At 37.6% G+C, this 26,931-nt stretch overlaps 3 protein-coding genes, 1 long non-coding RNA gene and 1 other non-coding gene across 7 annotated transcripts in view; 1 reads left to right on the top strand and 4 right to left on the bottom strand.

Annotated features, from left to right (window-relative positions):
* bcan (brevican) overlaps positions 1–6,985 on the bottom strand; it is a 31,671-nt gene extending 24,686 nt beyond the window's left edge. For both annotated transcript variants that reach the window (XM_086310977.1, XM_086310976.1), the window contains exon 1: positions 6,798–6,985. In XM_086310977.1, the coding sequence (XP_086167103.1) occupies positions 6,798–6,802 (5 nt within the window). In that variant the 5' untranslated portion in view covers positions 6,803–6,985. The remainder of the gene's footprint in view (positions 1–6,797) is intronic.
* Positions 2,384–5,489, bottom strand: LOC147318834 (uncharacterized). The gene is made up of 4 exons (XR_015131404.1): positions 4,989–5,489; positions 3,934–4,076; positions 3,068–3,232; positions 2,384–2,990 (listed from the first exon to the last, which is right to left on the bottom strand). It is a non-coding gene; the product is annotated as an uncharacterized LOC147318834 (long non-coding RNA).
* Positions 6,986–7,543: 558 nt separating the features above from the next.
* On the bottom strand, positions 7,544–7,626 carry trnal-uaa (transfer RNA leucine (anticodon UAA)). Its single transcript has one exon. It is a non-coding gene; the product is annotated as a tRNA-Leu (tRNA).
* Positions 7,627–12,308: 4,682 nt separating this feature from the next.
* isg20l2 (interferon stimulated exonuclease gene 20-like 2) lies at positions 12,309–18,023 on the bottom strand. 2 transcript variants are annotated; one of them, XM_086310979.1, is made up of 4 exons: positions 17,952–18,023; positions 16,015–16,742; positions 14,814–15,014; positions 12,309–14,412 (listed from the first exon to the last, which is right to left on the bottom strand). In XM_086310979.1, the coding sequence occupies exons 2-4, from the start codon at positions 16,618–16,620 to the stop codon at positions 14,293–14,295; spliced, it is 927 nt and encodes a 308-aa protein (XP_086167105.1). In that variant the 5' UTR covers positions 16,621–16,742; positions 17,952–18,023; the 3' UTR covers positions 12,309–14,292. The 2 variants fall into 2 exon arrangements, with proteins under 2 accessions (XP_086167105.1, XP_086167104.1); XM_086310978.1 differs by having other exon boundaries at positions 17,680–18,000.
* A 387-nt stretch (positions 18,024–18,410) lies between these two features.
* On the top strand, positions 18,411–26,423 carry mettl25b (methyltransferase like 25B). The gene is made up of 8 exons (XM_086310980.1): positions 18,411–18,728; positions 19,896–20,014; positions 20,298–20,514; positions 20,599–20,661; positions 20,876–21,013; positions 21,899–22,713; positions 23,575–23,759; positions 23,847–26,423. Exons 1-8 carry the CDS (start codon positions 18,627–18,629, stop codon positions 23,933–23,935), a joined length of 1,728 nt encoding a protein of 575 aa, XP_086167106.1. The 5' UTR covers positions 18,411–18,626; the 3' UTR covers positions 23,936–26,423.
* The last annotated feature ends 508 nt before the right edge of the window (positions 26,424–26,931 follow it).

A 26,931-nucleotide genomic window follows, 5' to 3' on the forward strand; every position in this document is an offset into this window, starting at 1 on the left:
GACAAAGTGAGAAAAAACAACAGCACTGGTTTCATTATATACTTTTTGGAAGCGATAGAAACTTGCTGCTGCTTTAGAGAAGCAACACCTTTTGAAGTTATGGGAAAGGGCAGTGAACACAATGACCTGATTGCTTATGGCCCCCACAGAGAGCCAGCTGTATCATCTGTTGCTGAGAGCCCACAACTAATTGATTGAGTTAAAATTTACCCTATTGGAAAACTCCACTCGCCACATGCTTAAATAGAAATTAACAGCAACATTTACATTACATTTACCATATCCACTCAAAAAATGAAAGGAAGTGATCAGATATGCACCAAGATGTAATGCCTTTTACGATTCTAGAATAAAGTAAAGCTGATCAATACAAACAGATTAGCCAAGTCAAACCTTGGTCCTTACATAAAAGTGGTTATATAAACATGGAAGGGTTGTTACATTCTCTAAAATCTATTATGTGCTGGGTTTGTACAGATGCAGTAATTCCATTTGTATAACAGCCATTTCCTTGAGGCAATGTGTGAACATTACATTTAAAGGTCAAAAGAATAAGTTTCTTAGTGACTCCCATATGTGCAGAGCAATCTGCATATCAAATTTAAGTTGATGAGTTTCTGCAATGTTCAGAGATCAAATTGTTGGTCTTAATTTCTCTGCAACAGGTTTTTAAGAACAGTGCGTAATATGGTCTGTGATCGTGTAAGTATGTGAATCAGTATGTAATGGATTTTAACAGCGCTATAAATTGTCTTTCCAGAACTCTGTTGATCTACTGAAACCTCTAAATTTAAACCGCTGGATCAGGCTTCACATATAGAAGATGAATAGACAGAAGTAAAAAAGTTCACGGATTATGATACTGTACACTTTAGATGTTCAGAATTTGGAATGAGAAATAGATTCTGTATAAAGGATTGTTGGTTACACAGAATTCAAATGAAGGACTGTTTCTTTTTATTTTTTAGTTATCGAAAAGGTTTGACTTTGGAAAATGAACTTAGTAGTTTGTTAATATGTAAATTGGCCCCTAAAATAAACAGTAGATCTGCATGAGTTCTGGTGCTTTTCTTTTCCCGATTGCAAACGTTCACCTAACTGCCCAAGTTTAAATCAAAGTTTTTTCCATGTGGAACAGTAATAATAATACCCTATTTGAATTCCTATATATGAGACTGACAAGAAAAGACATTCAGTGATGCTGTCTGAACAAGTGCAAGCTGACTTATATTATAGAGAAAGGTATTTTCAATTATTATATGAATATTCAAATTAAGGCCTGTATAAGTAAACAAAAGTGGAGAGCTGCAGGATAACAACCACACTCAGAAAAATAAAGGTGCCAACTGGAACCAAAAGTGGTTCTTTAGACTGATGCCATAGAAGAACCTTTTTTGGTGCCACAAAGAACCTTTCAGAATCAGAATCAGAATCAGAATGGGTTTATTGCCAGATGTTGAGGTTTACAACATTAGGAAATTGCTGCGGTGCTTCAGTGCAGACAATAAGAATTAAAGTGCTATGTAGAAAGAAAGATATGTGCATGAGATATACATGAGAATAAGAATTATGAGTGCTACGTAGAAAGATATATACATGAGTGCAGTTGGTGATCAGTGCCAAACATGAAATGATGCAGTGACACAGCGTAGGGTCATGTGTTAGTGGCGGGGACAATCATGTGGTTATTGTTCATGTGTCCAACAGCAGAGGGGAAGAAACTGTTCTTGTGGCGAGAGGTTCTGGTGCGAATGGACCGGAGCCTCCTGCCTGAGGGGAGCAGGTCAAACAGACTGTGTCCAGGGTGAGAAGGGTCAGCTGAGATCCGGGCTGCACGCCGCAGTGTCCTGGAGGTGTACAGGTCCTGCAGAGATGGGAGTCTGCAGCCAATCACCTTCTCAGCAGAGCGCACAACACGCTGCAGTCTCTGTTTGTCCCTGATAGTGGCTCCAGCGTACCACACGGTGATGGAGGAGGTGAGGATGGACTCGATGATTGCGGTGTAGAATTGCATCATCGTCCGTGTTGGCAGGTTGAATTTCTTCAGCTGCCTCAGGAAGTACATCCTCTGCTGGGCTTTCTTGATGACTTTTCACTAATTTTCTTTCAGTGGTTCATTGAAGAACCTTTAAAGGTGCCCCAAAGAACCATCAAGAAATGGTTCTTTGGGGCACCTTTAATGGTTTTTCAAAGAACCTTTTTAAAAATGGTTCTTTAAAGAACCATTTTTAAAAAGGTCCTTCAAATGGTTCTTTAAAAGAACCATTTTAAAGAACCTTTTTTGAGTGGTTCTTTAAAAAAACCATTTTAAATCTTTCAAAATAAAATGCATCATAAATTGAATTTGAGTAGGGCAAAATAAATACTAGCACAGCATAGACATATATTAATGGTTTATTGTCATTTTGTAGTTACCAAAAGACAAAAAGGCATTTTAACCCTCAGCACAACATCACTACTAATACATGTCACATATTAGTGTTTTAAACAGTAATAATTAAATATATTTGCTATACTATAAATAAATATATATAAATACTATAGCTACAGATAACACAACAAATAATACATGTATTGTTTAATTAATAAAACATCAGAAAGTGATAAAACACATTAGAAATAGCAATAGCTTCATAACAGACCAATAAATCAACACATTTTCATCAGCAGATGTTTGCATGTTCAGTAAAAATATTTCAACAAGTTTATGATTAAAATGATCAATGAACTTCAGCCTTACGCTATGTAATGTACATTTCATGTTGTACTCATGGTCCTTTGTTAGTTCAGTTTAGGATAATGTCTCTGACGTATGTATCATATCAAATATATGTCATATCAAAACAAGCCCACACCTGCAGTTGTTTCAGTTTTTCACTGGTGTTTCCTGTCAGCTGGTCAACCTCACTCAGGCAGACATCCATATCAGCCAACCAAACGACAAGTTCCTCCCTTTGTGCTTCAAACCCCTCCCACTCTGAGACAAGGAGCTGAAAGAGAGAGAAAAGAGTCAATTATAAAGAAGAGAGAGAAGTGAAACCCTCCTCAGAAGGTCTGACTCGCATACCTGCAGTTGACCTGTGATGGACTCCTGTTTGGCGTTCACGTCATCCCTCGTTGTTGCCAACAGCCGAGTCTGCAGGGTGCCCTGGAAGAGCTGAGTTAATGTTCGACTCATCCTGGTCAGGCTCTCCAGCTGGATGAGCCGAGGTCTCCCCTCTCACCGCTGCCTCTGAACACAGAAACACAAATTTCATCTGAAGCAGGAGGTGCAGATTTTTTGTGCTATTCTTTTCTAAATCCAGGCTAGATCACGTGGAGGTATTTGGAAAACTTTTTTGGCCAGTGGACGACTGTTGTCTTGCAGAAAGTCAAATCAAACATATGCGATACACAATTAATTCACAAGAACACATTATAAAAAATAAGTCCAGTTCTTGCCTGATTTCAAGTGAAATCTGCATCAAAACAGGGTGACAGAAGTAAAACGAGTGCACAAAGCCTCACTTTGTAAAAGCCTGCTATTACAGTTCTCCTCTATGCAGACGACTTTCCTGTTTTCAAGGCACAACTTGGATCTGCTGTACGAATCTTATGAATACACACTAAATGAAACAATAGTGTGCATGACTCCAGATTCTGATCCCTCATCCTAATATGGTCCCAACATAGCAACAGCAATAAAGCAAATGTTGAGGCTTCAAAATACAAAGTCCATAAACCAATGGCTGACATGGGTTTTATCATAAGGGTGATAAATATACAGATTTCAGTCTGTCTTAGAGATTTGATGTTTATTTACCTGCAGATGCACTATACATACCTGCTCCATGGTTTTTCACAACATTTTGCACATCACTATTTAATACAGGAAGTAGGTGAACTAAAACAAGTCATCTTTCTTTGTGAGAGGACCATATTAATGAAACAAACCTCATCATAGGGAGCCCTAAAGATGCTCCTGCTGCTTCTCTTCCTCCTCATCCTAAGCTTCCTTCTCCTTGTCCTCGCCTTCCATCCAATTGTAATTCAACCTAATTGTGTTTCTCCCCCTCCTCTTCCTCATTTTGTTGGAGCTGTGAACACAATTAATGTGAATCTGGATTAATTTGTGCAAACAAGAAAAATCTACAGCTTTTTGGTCAGAGGTGCTCTTGTGATTTAAGCCGGGTAGAGCAGATTTATCTGTTGATGCTACCTGCTTCAACTCTGGCTGCTGAGTGATATTTACACCCTGGCTGGATTACAAACTTTAACCATGTGCTGAACTTTGGCCCAGCGTTGATACCTCTTGTTAGTATAACGACCTCTTCTTAGCTTGTATGTATGATGGTGGATAAATGAAATATAAAAAAAAATTAACTATATTACAAAAGAACATCTATCTTGGAAACATCAAATGACCGGAGCATAACTTGTCAACTAGTCCGAAACTAAGTTATGCAGGAACAGTCAAAGACACCTTCTCATGTCACATTTCTATTCATTTCTATATAATTTGATTAGACAATAAAGAGTTATCTAATCGAATTATTCATTCAAAACTCTTATGCATAGCTGCATTTTATACAGCTCATACAGAATTCAAAGTACAGGTTCATGTGAGTATTTAATGTACGGCTCAGATCTACAGAATTTCAGAGTTTCTAGAGCAGACACAGAGCTCACGCCACAACAGGCTTCAGGCGCCATTTTAGTGACTTTAACAATATATTAAATTTTAATTTCGGTCTAGCTGACATTAGGTTATGTACGCAGCACGCAATTGAACCACATATTTTAGAAGCCAAAGGTTCAAATTAGCTAGGAGCAGCTTCACTTAATTATAACAGTGGTTTTGTTAGGAAAACAGTTGGATACTAAATTGCGCTGACATCAACGGCTAACGTATCTAGCTAATCGCTACTGTTAGCACAACATTAACAGCAAGCTACAATGACGAGTAACAAAAACAAAACAGTAATAAGGTTTTAATGAAAATGTTTTACCTTTTCCAACAGTCCCAGAATCCACAGCTTCAAAGTCCAGCAGGTACTGAAGACTGTTATCCGTTTCGCTGTCACCGTCCGTGAGGTTTTTTTTCCCGAAAGGTCAAGGCCCGCCGCTCGCACACTCTGTCTGCGCATGCGCATCCCAACGACGGACCCCTCCGTCCGCTCCCGGGAGGTTATAGTATGACGTGTTCTGACGTCACTCTCTCTCTCCCTGTCATTTATTTGGCTCGAAACACATATTAACAAATTGCTCAGTGATGAACAACTACTCAGATCATTTACCTAAGCAGTGTGCTTTGTCAAAACGAAGTCTGTGTTCATTACACTGACATTCTGTTCTGCAATTGTTATTTACTTGTATTTTATAATTTGACTTTACATACTGCTGGGTGGTTTGTAAAGTTTACAATAACTAGTATTATCATTATGCTATATTTTCAAAAATATATAATAATCTCAAAAGCAATGCCTTGGAGTAGAAAATAGTAATGCTTTATTAAAATTTAAAACTAAAGTACAGTATTTGAATGTGTGTATTGTGTCTACTGTTTGCAAATATTTCTAACTTTTATTTGAATATTCAGCTTCCTACCATCTTCTCTTAAAGGGTAATTGCCAGGTATCCCGCCCTCCCCCTTCGCACACACATGCACACAAAGAAAACACACAGTATAATTCACAGCCTCATTATAGTGAATAAATATTTATGCCATTTACACCATCAAACTTAGATTGCTAAGGATGAAGAACCTTTTGTTCTTTAAAGAACCATTTGTAATAGCTGAAGAACCATCCACAAAATAAAAAGGTTCTTTGACGTATGATGGTTCTTTAAAGAACCATGAAGACATCTGAAGAACCATTTAAGAACCATAATTTTTCTGAGTGCAGGTAACAATTCAAACTTTTCTCATTGAGTGTGAATGTAAACCCAAGATTCAGCACTTTACATAAATGCTGAATTTTGTATTTTTGTATTTGTAATTTCTGATGCAGCACTGAAAATTGATGCATACACTTGTACATTGTGTTGAATATATGTGACGTTTTTACAGCTAAATGAGGAGAAAACACATCTCAAACCTGAACTAATTAACTTTGAAACTGTTTCTCCAAAGAGAAAATAACAAAAAAGGAAATACATCAATAAATAAATAAATTTTTAAAACTTTATTTCTATTAAGGTATTGATTGCATGTTAATGGCACAGTTATTTCCACTGGCTTATACTTTTTTCTTCTTTTTTTTTTGTGCCATAATTGATTTATTTACTTACTTACTTACAGGTTACATATATTTATATCTACCAGGTGCAACATAAGGATAACAAATTTGGCTAAATATATAAGACACAAAACCCTGAAAACAAGTAATTCTGCAAGATGGGCATTTCACCTTTGATGCCTGATGCACAAAGTGCTGATTCTTTTCCTTCTATTTCTAGCCTATTTTTAAATTGTGCTATCACTACTTTTTTCTTTACAACATCCGATTATTACATCTAGCTCTGCACATGCTATCACTAAACATCTCTGGGGTAACGTTGTGATGCTGAGGTTGTTAAGTGATGCTGTTAGCGCACTACTTTGTATTACCAAGCTGTATCACTCATTGTTCGGCATTTCAAGTGTAACGATCCCAAAAATTCGTTCCATAGAAATGCAAACGGTGTTTCGAAATAAAATGCATGCGTAGCAAGGTCAGAGGCTTAAACAAATATCAAACACGGCACAAAAAGAAGTCGAAAACCTAAAAGCGCGTTTTACACTAATGAAATTCGCAAAACAGATATAAAGGACTTACTTCATGTTTAGACTTCTCGGCTTGGTTTTGCAGAAGTTAATCGGCGTCTCTTCTCGAAGAAGCCTCGGCACAGGTGCAGGTGTTTGTATCTATTTCCCGACCGAAATTCCTCCAGGAGTCTCTCACTGCTGAAGCGACTGCAGATGAGAAGTAGAGATTTTCACTCCCGTCCTTCCCCGCCACCAAAATGAGAGGAGGTGGAGAGAGGAGAAACTGGGATGTGAGCACTTTTAAAAGCCCAAGAACTCCCTCCTCCTTCTGCTAAAGAATGAACAAATGAGGATACTTATCATCAGTATCATAAGCGGGTCGTCCCCATAGCCCATAATTTGATGCTGGTAAACTAGTTCATGCATTCATTACATCTATAAGACTATTGTCATTCAGTGTTATCTTTCCCCCCCTAAAAGTTTCCTAAAAAGCCTCCAATTAATCCAAAACGCTGCAGGGAGAGTGTGACCAGGTGCAAGAAAGAGAGGTCATATTTCTTAAATACTGGCTTCTCGTCATTGGCTCCCTGCTAATTCCAGAATATATGCTAAGTTTAAAATAGTTCTCCTGACATATAAAGTGTGGTCTCAACTTTTAAGACTTAAAACTTTCCTTTTGATAAAGTTTATAGTTAGGGCTCAATCGGGTGAGCGGAATCATACCTTACTTATGCGGGACTTCACGTGATACATCATGCAATTATTCATCTCTTACCTCTTTTCACTTCAGTTTACCAGTCATGAGGCTCCAAATTATACCAGGAGTGGGGTTTGAACCCACGAGAGCATGCGCTCATTGGAGCTTAAGTCCAACGCCTTAACCACTCGGCCATCCTGATGCATTACCTCTTTTCACCCCACTGCAGCATGACATTAAATGTTCTTCTTCTCCCATAGCGTCGACGGTTAAAGAGTCAATAATTGACATTTATGGCCACTAGGGGGAGGAACAATTCCACAAGAATCTGACAAAATGCTCTAATATATAATGCCCTTATTAAGGGCTAATGCCTGCAGTCTAACCCAGATTTCCAGCAGACTCAATAAAATTAGCATTCAGCTGTAGTCTCAAAACATTACCACTCACAATCATGTCTGGATCTCCAAAGAAGGAAAAAAGTGACACATTTTCTGATGGTTTATGCTAGAATCTTGGGAGATCTGCATCTCATTTCACAAACTGTGTGTCACATAATTACAAGATAACATCTCAAAATATAATTAGTCAGTATTCTTGCATAATGATATTGTGGTTATCTGACTTCCTGTTGTTTGTTTCTTCACTTTGGACACAAATTGATGTGACTAATTCATCAGTGGCAATTTGAATGTCAATTACAAATTGCAAAGTCCGTCTATGTGCTCACTAGCTAATTTGGTGTTTAATAAATATTTTTCTCTGAGCTTTTGTTTTGGCAAAGAGCTCAAGAGTAGTGATGTTGAGCCATATAGTAATATGTGTATCAAAACGAATGCTGTAAGAGACTAAAGCGCCACAAAGCTGGAATATGATTGTAAATGTAACTTTAGCGACCAAATATTGAGGTAAGCTAGTAGTTTTAGCATGTTATAAGTGCTTGAGGTCATGAGATCACCATCCAAAAATTAAGCAATGTTCATGGAATTTGTAATTACTAAAAATAAACATGTTTGTTTATTAGTTTATTTATAAGGAACCCCATTAGCTTCCACAACAGTGGTTGCTAGTCTTCTCGGGGCCCAAACCATCAAATACAATCAAATAAAATATTACACAAAAAGTGGATGCTAAATATCTGCAATAAACAATAATAAACTGTTAAATAAGAAAACAATCCAAGGGTCATACTGTATAAACCAGTTTTTCCACTCACAGGTTAGCTCTTTGACCCTAGAGTGTCCTAGTTCATGTTGCATATTTATTAGCAAAGCTTATACATTTAATTATTCTATGAGATCTTTAAATGTTACAGGGGAGCAGCAAGAACAACTTTGTATTCACTGCTGGGCACTTGAGTGTCACTGGACACAGTAAAAACCATTAATGTGAGATAAAGTGAATGAGTGAACGAATTATAGGGGATTCAATATGCCTCTACCCTATTTTATAGTGTATTTTAAACAGATTTGTAATAAATCTAGAAAGTTGCTTATTCCAGAGATTTCTATTTCCTCCCGCATAGTTTTCATAACCCACATGCATGACACTATAAGAACTTAAGCTTCCACATATCCTGACCCTTCTACCAACCCACTGTATGTACTGTAGGTTAACTACTGTAGAAATCTGCAAAACAGACAAATTCCTGATGGCTTGGACGTGAGCAATAAAAACTGATTATGCACATAGAGCTGAGGCTGGGCCATGACTAATATATTTGCTGTGTGATATGTGTCTGAAAAGGGTAATCTGCAGAGTCTAGCTCCCAATAACTTGACCGCGGGGCAATAAATTCCATAAAATCCATATTGTATGGCATAATGACACACACTGTGGTCTTGCATGTATTCCAAGGTCTAATTAATCCAGCAGGTAGTCACTTAATCTTCTTTAATTTCAAAATTCAAGAATAATTTAAATCAATAATGTGCAATCACATTTAACAAAGGGAAATGTTGACCAAAAGAATCAGTGAGCCAAAAGTTGTTTCTCATTTGAAATGGTCAATATAAAAAAGATTTCAAAAATATTAGACTTAATACAGCTACAGAAGAAAATCCAAAGCCTCTTTAATTTAAAGCTCTGGCTTTCACTTTTGAATCTAATAACAGGGAATAAAATCAAAGTATTCACATTATTGGCCAGATGCAAAGAGATTAAGAGGGGATAAACAGCATGGGATAATCTAGAGAATGGATTAAACCACATGTTGCTTCACAGCAACAAAGGGGCTGTACGTGGTCTGCAACTATATTTACAGTAGATGGATGATAGTGTCAAAGTTAAATCCACATGAAAGCCAAGGCCAAAAGTTTCCCAGTAGAACAAGATGAGATGAACGATAGTCATTCCACTTGTCAATTATTTTAATGTTCTGGCTGACTGGTGTACTTAATTACAGTGGTCTGTACCTGCTTTTTGGGACATTGATTGATTTCCTCTCACGACTTCTGCTGGTTAAACACTGTTATCCTACTCTGTAATGTTACTTATGTGCTTTTTTGTTGTAGCAAGTGTCTTAGCCTCTGTATCTAAAACATGTTGTGTTAATATACACTCATTATATTTGGAGTATTGTTTCTTGGTTGGTTCTGGCCTTCTGATATCTATGTATCAGTTTAATATATTTGTTGAAAATAGAGGAGAGAAATGTTATGTTATATTACTTTCATGATTTAAATAGTTGTGTTACCAGTTGCCTTTTTAACAGTCTTACATTTGTTATTTCAAATGTAAATTTCCCAGCATTGCACATGAATTGAATAGCATTAAATTTGGCAGTTAGGTCAGCAATAGTTGTCTACTATACCTACCTTGTTTTGCCAGAATTTTCCAGATACAAAGTTACGAGCTCAGTTTGCCAGCTGAGAAGCCAAAACAGCTGTTAACAGATTATGAAAAGAAGAGCAAAGAAGGACGTGAATAGCTTGGTGTTAACTCGTCTGCCATGGATGAAGTGTTACATCCCTGCAAAATTATCGAGATAAATTTGATTAAAAACCTGTTAAAAAAACACATAACATTAAAATTTCAAGTTAGGACATGATTCTTCAAGGCTTCCTGCTCCTTGTGAGTACCCTTGTGCTACCACAATCACATTAAACAGATCTGACCCACTGTTGCTAAGAAATTACCCCAATTAATACCAGTATAAAACAAAGTGGATGTGTGCTGAATCCAATAAATCTGTGCTGCTGAGCTCTCAGGGTGTGACAGCATGGTGTTTTGGTGTATGTAGAGATTTTCTAACAAAGACCTAGAAAGTGCTGGTGAATCACTGTTGGTGTTTGTGTGCAGTATTGCCTGTGACGTTTGGTATGTTCTTACTATTTTAATGAGCTTCTCTGCTATAGCAGATGTGTCTGGTGTTGCTTTCTCAGGAAGGATGGCATTCTGTATAATTAATTCACTACAGCTGAATTCACAGTGGGGGAAAAATGCTGATACGTTCACCTTTAAGGACAAACAGCTGCCAAAGGGGACATAAAGTGGAACAGTATGAGACTGTGGAAGAATCGTATGCTTACACCAGCAAAGTGGTGTAAAGTTGGAAGAGTAGAAATATGTTGATGCAGCTGCTGATGTGCTCTGTGGAAAGGCTAGCCTTCAATAAAACAGGGAATTCATACGCTTTGTGCCATTTGTCAGATCTGACATTTGACCAAGGTCTGTTCTGTCAAAAGACTTTTAAAAAGGGGTGAATTCTGAGACGAAAAGCAACACTAACAATAAGTAATCTCAGAACTCAGCTATCAGGCCATTGGAGCCATAATGATTGCTGTTTTAGATATAGACATCAATTCTATGCATCTGCAGGATGTACCAGAATGCACTGGAACATACAAAAAAGAATAATTATTTTAAATTTTGTCCTTCAATCTTTGTTTTGGTAAAAGAATCATCAACTGGCAGCGATTATACTCTTGTAGACCTTTGACATTCAGCATGCAATTTATTGAAGGAATCTGGAACAACATAAGTTAGAATTGCTGTGCTCTGCTTTTCATTTTATGAGTTTTTTGTTTGTTTGTTTTTTTCAAATTAAAAGCCAGGATATGTGGAAAACAATGTTATGCATATATATGACTATGCCGTAGACACTAGAAGTCCAGACGCTTTTCTTTTCAAGCTCCTTAGACTACGATGACCTGGACTGAGAACCTTCACAGACATACTGTAGACACTATTGACAGAACATGTATGCACTATATGGTGGGCTGGTTGCCAAAAGTGCTTAATGGGGTTGAAATCCAGTGACTTGACTCCAATACAGAGTACCAGCCCACAGCTTCTTTACATACTTTTTGCATCCTTTGGAGCTTTGTCATTGTCCTATTGGAAAACAAACCTGCTCCAATCAACTAGTATCCACACTGAAAAATAGTCAAACTTTCCTTATCATGATGCCTTTGATCATGCACAAATCTCTCACTTTGCCTTTATATTTCCCCACCAAAAGGAACTGGAAATGTAAAGGTATTTCCTGACAAATGGCATCTAGTCTTATAAATAAACCCGTTAACCCGAAATCTTATTTTCTTCTTGAATTTGCCTTGCCCAGTGTTTGCACATTTTTGACCATCTTAACCATTCCCTCTATTGGCTAGGGCCAGACAGGTCTTTTTTTTTTTCTTTGCAACTCTGTCTACAAGGCCAGTTTCCCGGAGTCGACTGCTCACTGTTGATTTTGAGACTAATGCTTTGTAGAGGGTAATGAAGCTGCCAACAGAGGACCTGTGAGGCATCCGTTTTTCAAACTGATGTACTTCCTATTCCTCAGTCGTGTATCAGAGACTACCATAGAGCTCATTTATGCTGTTCAGATGAGGAGATAGTATCAAAGTCTTTCTAAAAGAATTTTAGAAAGGTGCAGACATCAACAGACACTTCCAGGCACCTTTTTTGGGAAGCAATTTTAACCTTTAATTTAAATAGGTCATGAATTCACTGGGACAGGAAATCTGCATTCACAGACTCACTAGCTTCATGGTCATATTTGGGGCTCTTTATGTGCTGCCACTTATGAAGTTTCTACACACTGATGCAAACGGGCACTACAAAGACATCTTTCACTACCTCAAATGGCCACAGATGGCACCGTTGCTTGTTTTTTTTCCACATTAAAAAACGAATGTGGAAAAAACAGCGAGGAGTGTTTCAAACTGAAAAGTTAAACAGTGTTTTGTGCACATAAGTATTTGAACGTTATCTCAGTTTTGTTGGTTTCTTTACACCCAATTACAGTAACGCCACAAAATTACTGCTGTAATGATTTATAGATTTTAAAATCAGGATGACAGTAGAGTGAATAACATATTCCAACAGACATTGCATAGAAAATTGCACAAATTCAGAAAGTCACCACTTATGTTTCTTGAACTTGGTGGAAAAGAAGTTGAAAGAGGGAAGATGATTAACTGGGCACTCAGACCACTCCTGTAACAGGAGAAATGGAAGATCAAACCAGTGGCTAGCAGTGTGGACCCTGAAGTCTAAACAGAAGTATTTTGGGGAATGGGAATGAAGTTGATCAATTCTTGATTTTTGTGTTTTTTAATGATAACTAACTCCAATAAATTTAACAATGCACGCTTTATAGATGTCTGTGATATTAACAATTCGGTCCTTAAAACATATTAATAAAGTCTACACAGATGACTCAGGGGTTAAGTCTTTGTTCTATGGTCCTGAATAAAATTAGATGTTTGACTAACGCTCTTTTAGTCAGGGCTCACTTTCTTTTTCACTGGCGTTCACATGGTAAGAATATAAGACCATTTATTTGCAGTGTTTACATGACTCTTGATAAAATGCGGTCCTACTACAGCCCAGTGCTGATTTAGTAAAAAAACAACAAAAAACAAAAAACATGTGAAAAGCTAGAAACTGTTTACATCACATAATAATGTTCCAGCAAAGACATGACTGCCCCCAAGTGGCATGAGCACCATTTGAACACAGTGTAAAACCCTGACACAAAATGTAACTACTGCAATTAAAGCTTGATTTATAGTCCTGCACTGAATCTCTGCAGGACCATAATGGCCATTGCAGCTTTTGCATGTTTACTTTTGGAGTTTGGACAAATGCGTCTTCATTACTCTTCCATTAAGGATGACACTGAGCTCATCTTGTTGGACTTGCAGCAAATACATATAAAACACTCATCTTTACTGAAACAGAAAAGAGAAGTGTCTTCAAAAACACCTGCCTCTATACCAACACCAACGTCCTTCTAGAAAGTCCCAGCAGTGAGCAGACTCCTCCTGGAATTTACTTGTGCAATTATTTACAAGCATGTACAGAATTACTTCTTACATCTGATTAAACTTAATTTAAAAGCCTTGGTAGTTATACTTCTACCAATATTTCTGCTGCAGTGCTACCATATATTTCAATGTAGGCTTCTTTAGGTCGATAATATATCTGTCTGTATACAGACTTTCATGGTTTAAAAAAAAAACACTGGCTGAAAACTGGCAACTGTGTTAGCTTTTTTGAGAAAGCCAGATACAACACATTGTTTCAATGAAACAATATCATTGTGTGACTCACATATTTTACTATCAAATGGACCAATCTAGATACACTTCTGGGATGATACAGATGTAATGGTAAGGCATAGATTTCATCAAGTAGTACAAATCAAGCTTAAATTGATGTAGAAGAAGTTTCAGCTCCAACAGATATTCACATTCTTCCCCTCCACTGACAACAGTACAGTTTTATTTAAATTCAGGCAGCTGGTAGAAGGTTATCCGGTTTGTTGAATGAGCAATTGCAGTTCTCCTGGTTTGGTTATTCACACAACAATGAGACAGTTAAATTCCGCTGTCCAAACTGCATGCCCGCCATATCAAGTGTTTTACCCCAACATGGCCGTTGAGTTAGCAGCAAGTTGCGTCTCCCACTCATGTTCCACCACTTTGTAAAGCTCCATAGTGGCTCTAGCATCCTCCACAGAGGAGTGGCCTTTGTTCCCAGTCTGAGGACACAAGAGAGGACATGTTAAGCATTATGTTGGTCACATTTATATAATCATGATGACATTACATGATATTAACCTTTTAGTTGAAAAACTGGTTTTCTACCCAGGTTTCAGTTTAAATTTGTCATTGACAACAGCCCACTACATGAAAGAGGATTCCAGGGTAAAAAAAAGAAGAAGAAAATAATTCAAAACCAAAAATCTTCTATGGTAAATATTTGTGTTGAATTCGATATAATTCTGTGAGAAAAACACTGCTGTTAGTGATTCACATAAAAAAAATTACTGGTGTCCTGGTGTGTAATTAATGTCAATTATTATAATTTCTAATAAACTAGCTCCACTAACTGTACATATCTTCCATTTTGTATTCAACCAAACAGAGAACTCTGTCTTACCTGAATGTCACGGTTGAAAATGGCCTTCGTGAGCGTCTTCAGTGAAGTGCACTTATTCCCTTCAATGCCGGCCATCTGGTTCAGGAGAGGAATTCGAGAAGTGTCCCTGGTCAGCTCGGGGGGATGACAGTAACCAATCACCTTGAAGTCATTGTGGATGGCATGGCCAACCACCACCTTACCCTTAATCAGCGACAGTATCTGTAGTACCAACGGATAAAAAAAAACATCTTATTTACTAAACTCATATGATTTATACAGAGTAATGGACGCTGCAAAAATCAAATCCTACAATGGAATGAAATAATGTCTAAATTAAAGTTAATTTGGACATCTTAACCCAGTTGTGATTCTTTTTTCAAATTAAGACCATTAAAAGGAACCAGTAAATAAATTTAAACAGTAAAACATATATAAATTAACAGTTGGTTTACCTAAACAAATTAATTAATATTAGCACCGGTCTGCATGAAACTGTGAAGTTCGTTTCAAGGATACCTTACCTGACCATAAGTGTGCTCCCTTTTTAACAACAGCTTTTTATAAAACTAACAACAAATACATTTAACTACCATAAGTGTTAGGAAACTTAATTATCATTTCATTTTATTTTTGTATTTTTAATTTTCATTAGTGGGTCCATACTCCAAACGCATACATGTTAGGTCAATTGGAGATTGTATTTTGTGTGTAAATGGTTGTCAGGCTCTTTGTTGTTAGCCCTTTTAAAACCCTGTGATAACCCTGTGATAGCAGCTAGACAGCTACAACAGGCTCCAGACCAACTGTAACCCAGAACAGGATAAACGGACAAAAATGGATTAGGATGATAAATTATTCCTGCAGTTGTCTTTAATTGCTGTTATTTACTGTGTCTTTACACTAGCTGCAACTTGTATGGTACCTCACACATGTTGTGCGTTCATCCGGATTAAAATGTGTTTTATCTGACAATATATTTTAGTGCTGGTTAGCTGTCAAATTAATAACTATATTAACTATAACTATATAAATTATATATTAGCTATAATAACACTGGTACTTACATATCTTCCAGCATCTTTGCAGTTGTTGAGTTCTCCTTTACATTTAAATTCAATATTTTTGCCCAAATCTCTCTCTCTTAACTCCTCTGATGACAAGCATTTTACAATGTAAAAGAACATGCTAAATCGTTTAAAAAAAAGTACACTTTTCTCACCTCCATCCTGGCCTTGGTGAATGGCATGGCATTGACGAGGTCACGGCGTCGGATGCCGCTCCATCGAGTGCGATAGTCTGTGACTCGTGCAGAGGGCTTGATAAACTTATCGTAAATCACATCTCCTTCATAGGAAACTATACTGCAGCGTGCAAGCTCACTGAGGCTCTTTGGTCCCGTGCCAACCATCTCACAGTCAATAGCGACATACTTAGAAGGGTTCCCTGATGACATGGTGATGGGCTTACAGGTGCTTGATACTGAGGAACCAGGGCTGCTGGCTGATGATTTCAGGGGCTCCTTTGGTTTTTCACCACATGGAGGCATGGAACTACTGTGTGCACTGGCCAGATACGATAAACTTTTGCTTTGTGTGGAAGTGGAAGCTGGTGGGCATTTAATGGACGCACCATTCTGAAGTGGTGTTTGGCTCTGTCTGAAGTCTTGCCTATACTGGTTGTTCTTTTGTTTACCTTCCCTGTACCCCTTTGCTCCACGGTTGTGCCTCTTTCTACGCAGCCACTCTTTTTTCCTGTTTACCTTGCCTGCTAGAGCTTTTTTCGGTGCAGTTTCATCATGAGATAAATTAATCCAAATGTCTGACATGTTTACATCAAATTAAATAATTTCAAAACACACACGTTCCCACAAAACAATCTCATAGATCTGCTTATTTGTAATCCTTCAACAGGTCCTTGTTGGGTTTAGTCCAGTTTAGAAGTCTCATCCTGCAAGGCAAACACAATATTATCAAACTGTGCCTGGATTTGCAGAATTATAACCAATCAGACCGAGTGCCTGAAAATGCCTGCAAATTTTCAGATACTTTTCTAGGCAAAGAACACTTCAGGAAATCATTGTTACTGTTCTCTGTGGAACTGTCCAATAACTCTTCTTTCTGTGAGGTGAACACACTTCTCAGGCACAACATTTTACAGATATATCTCAGTATTTTACTGTTATACAGTCGTTTGTTAGATTTGGAGTGTATATATCATTCACTAATATAATTTTCACTAATTTCTTGCACAATCTAAGTCTTATCTTTACTTTTTAACTCATTTCATTTCTTAAAATGCTCTGTTTTTAATCCCTGTAGTATATATAAAAATTTGTGCACTTTTTTTCACTCAAGTTGTAAAGTCATCACTATGAGCATGTAGCATTTTGGCTTCAACTATGCTGCTTATAACTGTAGACTGTACTATTTTTATTCTTTATCCTGTTGTTATAACACAATAATTTTGCTCGTAAAATTGAATAAAGTATCCATATATCTAATTATCTAACCAATTTGGGGACGTAACATCAATCTGGACTTGTCCGGGAAACTAGAAAACATTGAAGTTGCCAGATTGACAATGTAAACATTGGTACTGTTCCATCCTTTCACAATAGATGTTTTCTGTTTTAATTGTTTACTTTTTGCGACCTGATAGTTTGTGGTCGTGGATGGAAGGGTCAACACTTTTCCCAACTTAACATGGCAACCTGAGGGATTCTGGAAATATAAAATCTTAAAGCTAACTTTATACGGGATTTATAAGCAACTGGTAAATGAGCAGGCACAGTAACTGTCCCATCGTGTCGCAGATTCAAACTTTACAAACCGTATTGTTTATAAAGTTGGGGAAACCTGAAGGTAAGGAAACCTGATTTCCTTACCTGGATGACTGAGCAGGCATCAGGAAACCTCATCAGCTGCACTTGGTGGATGCCACTACTGCTAATACTGCTATATCTTCTAATACTAACATTAGCTAATAACTGCTAAGGTTAGCCCGCTAACGCTAACGTTGGACACCAAACACTGTTTATTGACAGTCTCTCTCAATGGACAGTTTCTCTTTCTGCTTGTGAACATTTGGTCGGTCGATAGCGATATATGCCCTCAAAGGAAATGTCTAAAATTAACTTTTAGAAACATAAAACCAGACCTGCTACACGTGAACCGAACGAATCCTCCTGCCCAGAACAGATGATCTACATCCGGGGCATGTTGCCTTTGGATACCCTTTGTTCATCTTGAAAATTCCAGATTGGTTTGAATACTTTTATCTCTGGTATCTCAAAGCCTCTCTATTATATTTCTTTGAAATCATAAAATATTGTAAAACTGACATGCACAATAACTTTAAGTAATATACTAAACTAAAACTCTTTAAACGTCTTTTGTAGTATCCTTTCCACTAATTCCTAAATAATGTACTATTTGCTCACAGTAGGGAGTGATTTATTATAAGTTATTAATAAAACCCCATATCAGATGCATATAAGGAACCAAGTAGAAGACTGTTTTCTAAAGTTTAAAATTAAGATTCTAATTTTAAAAAAATTTTGTGCACTTGTGTCTAAAATTACGGCGAGTACCTAAATGCATCACGATTCTATTGAAAAACGTGAAAGTTGTAGGTAGCGACGGAAACAAGCTAGTGGCTAAAAGCAATTATCAGTTCAGACATTTAAAGGAAATACTTTTAACGTTAAAATTGTATTTTATAGAGATGGTTGTAATAGTTTTGGTATTTCAGACACACTCGGTCTTAACTAGAAAAATAAAATAAAACGACGTTAACGAGCTAACTTGTTAGCATTACCTTCAGGATGTCGAGATGTTTACAACACGTTTCACAGCGGAGCAGCAGAGGGAACTAGCCAAGCAACTGGCCACCTTTCTGTCTCAGTACAACCACCTCTCCGACTCCTACATAATTGTGCGTATCGATAGATATTTCTGAAGTATGCAGCTTGCCCAGTGGTTTTGTTTTTTGTTGCGTTTGGAATAAGTCAATAACCAGGTCTCTAAAACTAAATGTTATTGTGCACATTTATTTACTTGTTTTGTATATGTCAAAGCCAATAGTGCCAGCTAGTGACGAGTGATTGTTTACCTTTGCGAGACAAGTAGATCAGTGAAACTGGGGTTTGCAAGAATTTCTTTATGCAAAACTCTCTTAAGGCTCTATCACAGCATTTCATTCAGGTTGAGGTCTGGACTTTGACTGGACCATTGGAACACATTGATCCTTTTCTTTTTCTGCCATTCTATTGTAGATTTGCTGAGGGCTTGAGATCATCAGTCCCTTGCATAACCTAGTTTAACCCAGGCTTCAGCCGTCAGACAGATGATCTGATAGTTGGCTGTAGAATACTTTGGTATACAGAGTTCATAGTCGATTAATGACTGCCCAGATCCTGTGACAGCAAAACAAGTCCAAATCATCATCCCTCCAGCACGGTGCTTAGTAGTTGGTATGATGTGTGTTGTGCTGATAATCTAATGTGGTGCTGTTCATTAGGGCCAGCTATCTCCACTTTGGTTTCATTCATATGTCCAAAGGACATTGAGGAATTTTGTAGAGATCCAGTTTTGTAGAGATCAAATTCTGCAAAATTAAGTTGTTAATTTTCAAAACAAGTGAAAAAATTACTTGTTTTCAAACAAGTTAATACTTGTTCAGTCTTTTTCTTGTCATACTGACATGAGCTTTAACATTTAACATCTTAACTGAGACCCGTAGTCTCACTCTAAGATGTAGCTCTTGGGTTTTCTTGGGAGTTTCTCTAAGCACCGACCTCAAAGTGAATTTGCTGGAACGTCCACTCCTCGAAAGAATGTAGATTACACCTAAATGCTCCAGACGAGCAAATTGCCAAAACCTCTGCTTTATTAAGGGTGGTCATGCTTGCTGATGATCAGTTAATCAAGTGCATTTAATTAGCACTGAGTGGCTGTTGTGTACCCTTCTAATTTCTGTGGACGTAGTAAGGGTTTACTTAGTTTTTCACATGACTGTAAAGTATGGTATATGAATTGTAATCAAGCCTTATTTACACAGTGCAACAGCTGGATTCTTATCAGTTTGTTATCCCTTCTACAGGAATTTTTCACAGAAGATCTGTGGCACACATTACCCAGCAGCTGGCAGCCTGTGTTGCAGGACCTGTCATATCCACAGATTGCAGACCTATTGCTGGATGCCACTCATGAAGACAGGAGGTACTACTGGATTGTTATTAGGCCCTTTATATATCCTTAAAGCAAGGTTGCAAATATCCAAATCAAACTCAAAAAACTAAAGAATCAAAAGCAAAGTTGATTTTAGCAAAGCCCAGAAGGTTTGGTTGCCTTGTTTTACAAAATTGAATTAATTCATACATTCATTTGTTTATTTAGGCAAAGTAAGCATAAATTAGACATCCTGTGCTCTTCATATAATATCATATCAATAAAAACATCCCCTTATTAGGTAATTAATTGCCTAAAAACTTTCTCATTACAGATATCCTTCAGTGTGGCCTCTGACTCTCTTGGCTTTCCGTGCCACAGCCCATGCCCTGGCATTTCCTAGGGAGAGCAGGAGTGAGGGATGCAGAGTAGGTGGGTCAGTGAAGCCAAAGGAGTTCCTGGAAAATCACAGTCAGAGCTCCCTCCTGGGTCACATTTTCAGGAAGCATGTTAAACCCAAGAAACAGCATGAGATTCGCAAGCTCGGCACAGTATGTATGCTTACAGGTGGCTGCTTTAGCACGTCTTGGCTTTTCTGCTTAGAATGTTTTTAATATATATTTTTATATTTGCAGCTGGTTAAGCAACTTTGTGAGCAGACTGATTGCAACAGAGTGGTCGATGTGGGCTCTGGGCAGGTATCACTCATAGTCGCATGATTTTAACCCATAAGCACATCAATACATTTTTTAAGGTAGCACTTTAATGTTAATGGGAATGGAATTAGATTTCATGCTTCTGTAGTAAAAGTCTATAAAATCAATTTTCATGCAAATTTTTAAGAGTTGAAATCAAAAATAAAGCAGTAAATCTTGCCACAGTAAACCCTGAGTTCCATTTTTGCCTAACCAGGGTCACCTGACTCGTTTCCTGTCCTTTGGACTTGGACTTTCTGTGACTGCTATTGAAGCTGATCCAACCCTGGTTACTATGGCATCCAAGTTTGATGGACAGTTGGTGTGGGCCTTGGAGAAGGAGAAGCAGAAAAAGGTTAGTGATTTTCTAATATTATTGCACACCTATAAGTTTCTAAATAAAGTTTGGATCTCAGAGAACTCTAAATGTCCTGTAAGGTTAATAGAATACTTAAGTATTTTGTGTAATGCTCTACCATTGACTCTTCCTTATTAATTATTATTTACTATTTTCAAACATAGTTTTTCCATGTTTTTCCTCTTTATAAAAAGCTTGTTGTCAAGAAGAGCATTCTGGGTCCAAAAAGTCCAAACCTATAAATAAGAACTGAACTGTGTTGAGTTGACAAAGCACTGTGAGTTAAAGTCGGCATCCTCCGTGATGTCTGTTCAAAGGCAAGATTAAGCCTGACACTTCCATTTTTGCCACTTGGGGGCAGCAAATACAAAGTGTAAACACTGGCATATCACCCTTCTGGATAATTTGTTGACCCTCTTAGCAAACGGTGGGCTTTTCCACCTTTAGCAGACGCAGGGCAACATTGCCATTCACCTGGAATTTGTTTATTTCTACCTGATAAATGTAAGCACAGTTATTCACTCTTTAAAGTTGTAGTTTCCTCTCTATCAACTCTTGGAAAAATATGAGCTTCTTTACCTGTTAGATACCCTCTTCACTAGCTAGTCTCAAACAGTAGTGGTTTCTGGATGCTTTTTCACTGAAAAGTAAGACTGGATAAAAACACAGTTAATGATCAAGCTTTAAGTTTGAAATGTTGACCTCAGATTTGCGTAAACGCTCTTTAAAGCCTAGGGGAATAACATAGTGATGATTTAGTGATTTACCAATCAGTGACAGTTTTAATTATGATTATATTTAATGAATCCATTGTATAGACATTTTACCTCCTACTATAGTGCATATCAACAGAAATATTAATGAACATCTTTTGCTTCCTAGAACTGCTCCTCTCACATTCCAGCACAAAATTTTCCTCGCCACATCGCCGGTTGGGTAAACCCGAAGGCATCGTGGGAGGCTTTCATCGGACAGCTAAAAGCTGCAGATCATGTCAGTGAAGGTCCCCCAACTCCATCTGGACCCAGCAAAAAGAAACTGCGAGGCTCTGTGCAACAAGGAGGCCTCCATGTAGTTCAGACTTCTTATGCTCGTTCTGATTCTAACTCTCAAGAGTCTGAACTGTCAAAACAACAAAAGTCAAAAAAGATGTCCGGAGTGGAATTCATTGATGAAAAATGCTGCTCATGCATCCACTCTGACAGTCACGAGGGGGTATACTCTGAGGAAGACAGCCTTCAAGGCTATCCAAACTTTGTCCTGACTGGTCTCCATGCCTGCGGTGACCTCAGTGCGACCCTCCTCCGCCATTTTGTCAAATGCCCGCATGTGCGCGGCATCACCTCAGTGGCATGCTGTTACATGAAAATCACAACCAAAGAAAACCCCACCCCTCCAGGACTGGTCATACCGCCTGCTCCACCAACACTGGATCAAGAGTCAGTTCAGTCAGAGTTTGGCTACCCGATGAGCTCCTGGGTGTCAGGGCTGTCGGGACATCAGTTGTCCTATAAGGCCCGAGAGGGGGCGTGTCATGCTGTTGAGGACTATGTGCGGCGACTCAGGGAAGAAAGCGAGTTGCTCAGGTCGCACTGTTACAGAGCGATGCTTGAGACCTTCATCAGAGACACAAGGCCAGATCTGCGCAGGGCAGGAATCCAGACCATCAAGAAATCCCACCTATTACCTTTTATAGAGTGAGTAAAAATTGCATCCATCAGGTATTTACACAGGTCTTTCATTTCAGCTGATATGGTTTGTCAGTTGTCTGAAAATGCAGCAATAATTGGTACAACAGGAGGAGGGTCACTAAATTCATAATAACAGTGCATGCCCATGTTATAGTATTGTTTGGCCTTTCAGTGCGTAAATGCTAAAATGTGGTCATTTTTGCCCAATGCTAGGTGGTTGCTAGGCAACATGATTATAATGTTTTACTATATGAAGTGTAAATCCACTTTTGTGGATATAAATAAGATGTTATAGTCATGAAATGTAAGTAATACATTGTGCTCATATTGGTTTGTAAAGGCAAAGTAAAATTTATTTATACTGCACATTTAAAACAACTGTTGACCAAGGTGCTGTACAATTAAGATAATCAAGAAAAATAAAAACATAGGAAGACATTATAAAAGTTAAGAAAAAGAAAAGTAAAGCCGTGAAGGCTAGAAAATTTTAGCCTGCTACTAGATGGTTGCCAGAGAACATGATGGCGACATATATATCTTGCATAGTTCAACTTTTGTGGATGTGAATTATATGTTATTGTGAAATTAAAGTGACATGAAGGTGTTATACAGGCCATGAATTGGTAATTTAGCCCTGTTTGCTCAGTAGTTGCTAGGCAACTGGATGATATCATAATATGTGATATAGATAAAAACCTCTTAAGAGGCACATGTGTTTGGTTGCTCTGCCCCTGGAGGAGTACTGGACAAAGACAGGCAGAGATTTGGTGTCATTTCTGCATGTATAATTTGCGTTCTGTAAGAATCATTTTAGTTTCTGACTTAAGTATCCTGTCCTGTTTTGTCTACATTTGTTATCCCTCCCAGATATGCTCGTTTGGGTCTGGCTCGGGTCGGACTGCCTCCTGAGTTGCCCCTGGACCTGGGGCGAGTGGAGGCCATGTTGAAGGAACAGGGCAGGGTGGTGGTGTACTTCAGCTTGTCCCTGCTGCTGGCCCCTGTGGTGGAGACAATGGTGCTGCTGGATAGGATGATCTACCTCCAAGAGAATGGTTGGACAGTTGATGCTGTCACATAACTTAAATATTATGATTGCGTGGTGTAGCCATTTATCTCAAACCTCTACTGTCTCTCTACAGGTGTGAACAGTCAGCTTGTTCCTCTCTTCAACCCAAACTTCTCTCCAAGAAACTTTGTGCTGGTGGCTCTGAAGCGTTTTGGACAATGACAACAAAAGGAGAATTCCCACTTAACCGCTCTTTGTTTTTAGGAATTTTAAATATTAAATATTAAGAAAGGTTTTAAGCTTTTAATCCATCTGAACATCATGATCCTGACACATACATGTACCACTGTTTATCACTTAAAGCCTCTATGACAGCTTAGAGACATGCATGTGTTAGGTATCAATTTTCTCTGTATAGACAGACATTCTGTTTGTGGTTTGTTTTTATTTATTTTATTTCTTGCGCCATTTTTAGTAAAGGAGAAAGGGAACATCATATTTTACTGTGTGTAAACAATATATCCATCCATCTTCTTGTGCTTATCTAATCCAGGGTCATGGGGAGGGATTAAGGATAGATGTGGGCATCGTCATCACCAAGAAATGTTAAATCCTAGAAATTGTGCCAATAAGCTGCTTTAGAGCAGGTTATGTTCAGGATAAAAGATCAACAAGTTGCAAAATCACATCTTACCATTTCAAAAATAGAGTCACCATTCTTGGAAGATCACTTTGATCTTGGTGACCAAATAGTAACATGACCTAAACATTTTTACAACCATATAAAGCAGGGACACTAAACTGATTTTACATTGTGGGCAACATACAGCCCACTTTGATCTGAATTAGGCCGAACCAAAGAAACTCTTCTTGCTTTAAGTATAAAGAAGTTAAACATAATGCATTTAATCCCTGCAAAAATTGTAATATTAAAAAAGAGCAATTTCAGCAGTATATCTCAGTTTTTCTACATGACAAAAGAAATGCGCCTATAAATCAAAAACAAATCTGTCACGTTTGTAAAGTGTTTAAAATTACAGAAAAAGTTGTAATAGCTCAATGCTAAGAAATGTTGGGTTTTTCTATAGTAGACAGTGAAAAAATAGAAATTTTTCTCATATTTATTATTTATTTATTATGTAATTACTTTGGTGTATTAGTAGGAATGGGAGAGGGCTTTATGAGTTATGTTGTAAAGCTTGTGAAAATACAGTAAAAACTTCAAAGTTTATGTCCTCCTTAATATTTCCAGTGGGCTTGATCAAGTCTTTACCTGGCCAATTCTGGCCACTGAACGTCTAAGAAATATAGATATTTTTTGGAACAGCTTTGTTGATTTTTTCCCTCCTGCAAGCAATTTTAAAACAATTTTGTTTTTCTGTAGAAGTTAATATACAAAAAAAAAATACCTGCAATACCTGTTCTTACTGTTCGTACTTAACTTTACATTAGATTTGCACTAAATTATAATTTAATTTATATTTATTAATTCTATATGTATTCTTTACTTTTGCTCAGTGCTGAAAGTTTGAAACTGTCTTACACAAATATAACCATTAATTTAATGGAATAAGCAGGTCTAATCTGTCAGATTCTCCCATGTCTTAATCGTAGCGCTGATACTCTACTCGCCCCCTTGGCGTTATCAGCACCTGCAAAGGGAGTTGTTGTCTTCAACTATTGAGGCTGAAATAAGTTCATGTAGTTCTAGACTGTTCAGTGGAAGTTTACATTACAATGCCACACCTGAGCATGAACACAAGCATTTAAGCAATTTGAATGAGAATAACAAATTTTCCATTACATTTCCAACCTTTTGATCAATCACACTAAATCATACAAAGGTAATTTCTAGTCTAACATCATACAATATCAACAACATTGCATACTCAGAGAAGTTTCGCGATGTGCATCATTCTACAGTATCAGATACAATTTTACACTTAATGTTCATCCCACTCTCACTATGACCCTTTGGTCATTTATAATCGTTCTTATAGTCTAAAATTTGTATGCAAAATAGCAGTAATGATCCAAAAATTCCAAAAATATCAGATTACACATGGAAATATGAAATAGCATTAGTTGTTCAGCTTTATCACTTTAGTTAAATTAAGTTGTTCATTTATGAGAAACTGTTGTTAAGATAAGGAAGCCATTTGGTCTGAGACATGTTTCTCAAACTTCATCATTAAATGCATCAGGCAATGTTTGTAATTTAGTGACTGTTTCTGTAAAAGAACCATTTTCAGCAGTATTGTTAGGGATGGAGTTACACATGCATCACCAAATATCACACACACTCCTTTGTGCTGCTTTATCAATCACATTTAGCTCTTTAAGAAGAAGTTCATTCTCTGGGTCCTCAAAGCATGTTCTAAGCCCAATAAAATTCCTTAATGAAGTGGAATGTCTCCAAAATCCTATTTTTAGGGTTTCAGGTAATGTGTCAGAATTTAGTAGAAATGTCAAAGGAACTTAGAACTGTTGCTGCTATATTTACTAGGGTAATGAGGATCGAATGCACTTAGGTGTCAGGAACTGGCTTACTAGAGAAGTGGTCTAGCTGCCATACAAAATGTGCGCATGTCAGAGAGGGGTCTCTCTCTTAATCGCCCCCTGATTGTCTTCAACTTACTCACAATGGCTTAACTGTGTGTGTGGAACAAAGCACGAAACATATGTGATGTTATCCTATATGTATGTAACTAAGTGACAAAAAAGTAATATTACTATTACTAAAGTGATCATTTCAGAAAATGAAGAAATTTCCACACTGGCCATTGAGTTGGCAGCAAGTTGCGTCTCCCACTCATGTTCTACCACTTTGTAAAGCTCCATAGCGGCTCTAGCATCCTCCACAGAGGAGTGGCCTTTGTTCCCAGTCTGAGGACACAGGAGAGAACATGTTAAACATTACGTCGTTCACATTTATAAAATGAAAATGTGACTGAGCAAAAAATGAAAAATCTTAAATGTTCACGATGTTGAGTAAAACTGAAGGACGAATGAAAAAAATCAAGTGCCTTTCTTTTAATTTTAGGATCCACTTCTAATAAACTAGCTCCACTAACTGTACATATCTTCCACTTTCTACTCAACCAAACAGAGAACTCCGTCTTACCTGAATGTCACGGTTGAAGATGGCCTTCGTGAGCATCTTCAGTGAAGTGCACTTATTCCCTTCAATGCCGGCCTTCTTTTGTTAATTTGGCCAT

Source organism: Aulonocara sp. 'chitande type north' Nkhata Bay, linkage group LG11 (genome assembly GCF_057382095.1).
Source record: "Aulonocara sp. 'chitande type north' Nkhata Bay isolate Kocher_YH1m ecotype deep benthic linkage group LG11, A_spYH_male_GT1.1, whole genome shotgun sequence".
NCBI lineage: Eukaryota > Metazoa > Chordata > Actinopteri > Cichliformes > Cichlidae > Aulonocara > Aulonocara sp. 'chitande type north' Nkhata Bay.

Bases quoted from the DNA above. Each gene is read 5' to 3' on its own strand.
- isg20l2 (XM_086310979.1), bottom strand. From the start codon at position 16,620: ATGTCAGACATTTGGATTAATTTATCTCATGATGAAACTGCACCGAAA. The intron at 15,015-16,014 runs GTGAGAAAAGTG...TTGGTACTACAG, and splicing joins TCACCAAGGCCAGGATGGAG to ATACTGTCGCTGATTAAGGG. The intron at 14,413-14,813 runs GTAAGACAGAGT...TTGTGTCCTCAG, and splicing joins TTTTCAACCGTGACATTCAG to ACTGGGAACAAAGGCCACTC.
- mettl25b (XM_086310980.1), top strand. From the start codon at position 18,627: ATGTTTACAACACGTTTCACAGCGGAGCAGCAGAGGGAACTAGCCAAG. The intron at 20,015-20,297 runs GTACTACTGGAT...TTCTCATTACAG, and splicing joins GCCACTCATGAAGACAGGAG to ATATCCTTCAGTGTGGCCTC. The intron at 21,014-21,898 runs GTTAGTGATTTT...TTTGCTTCCTAG, and splicing joins AGAAGGAGAAGCAGAAAAAG to AACTGCTCCTCTCACATTCC.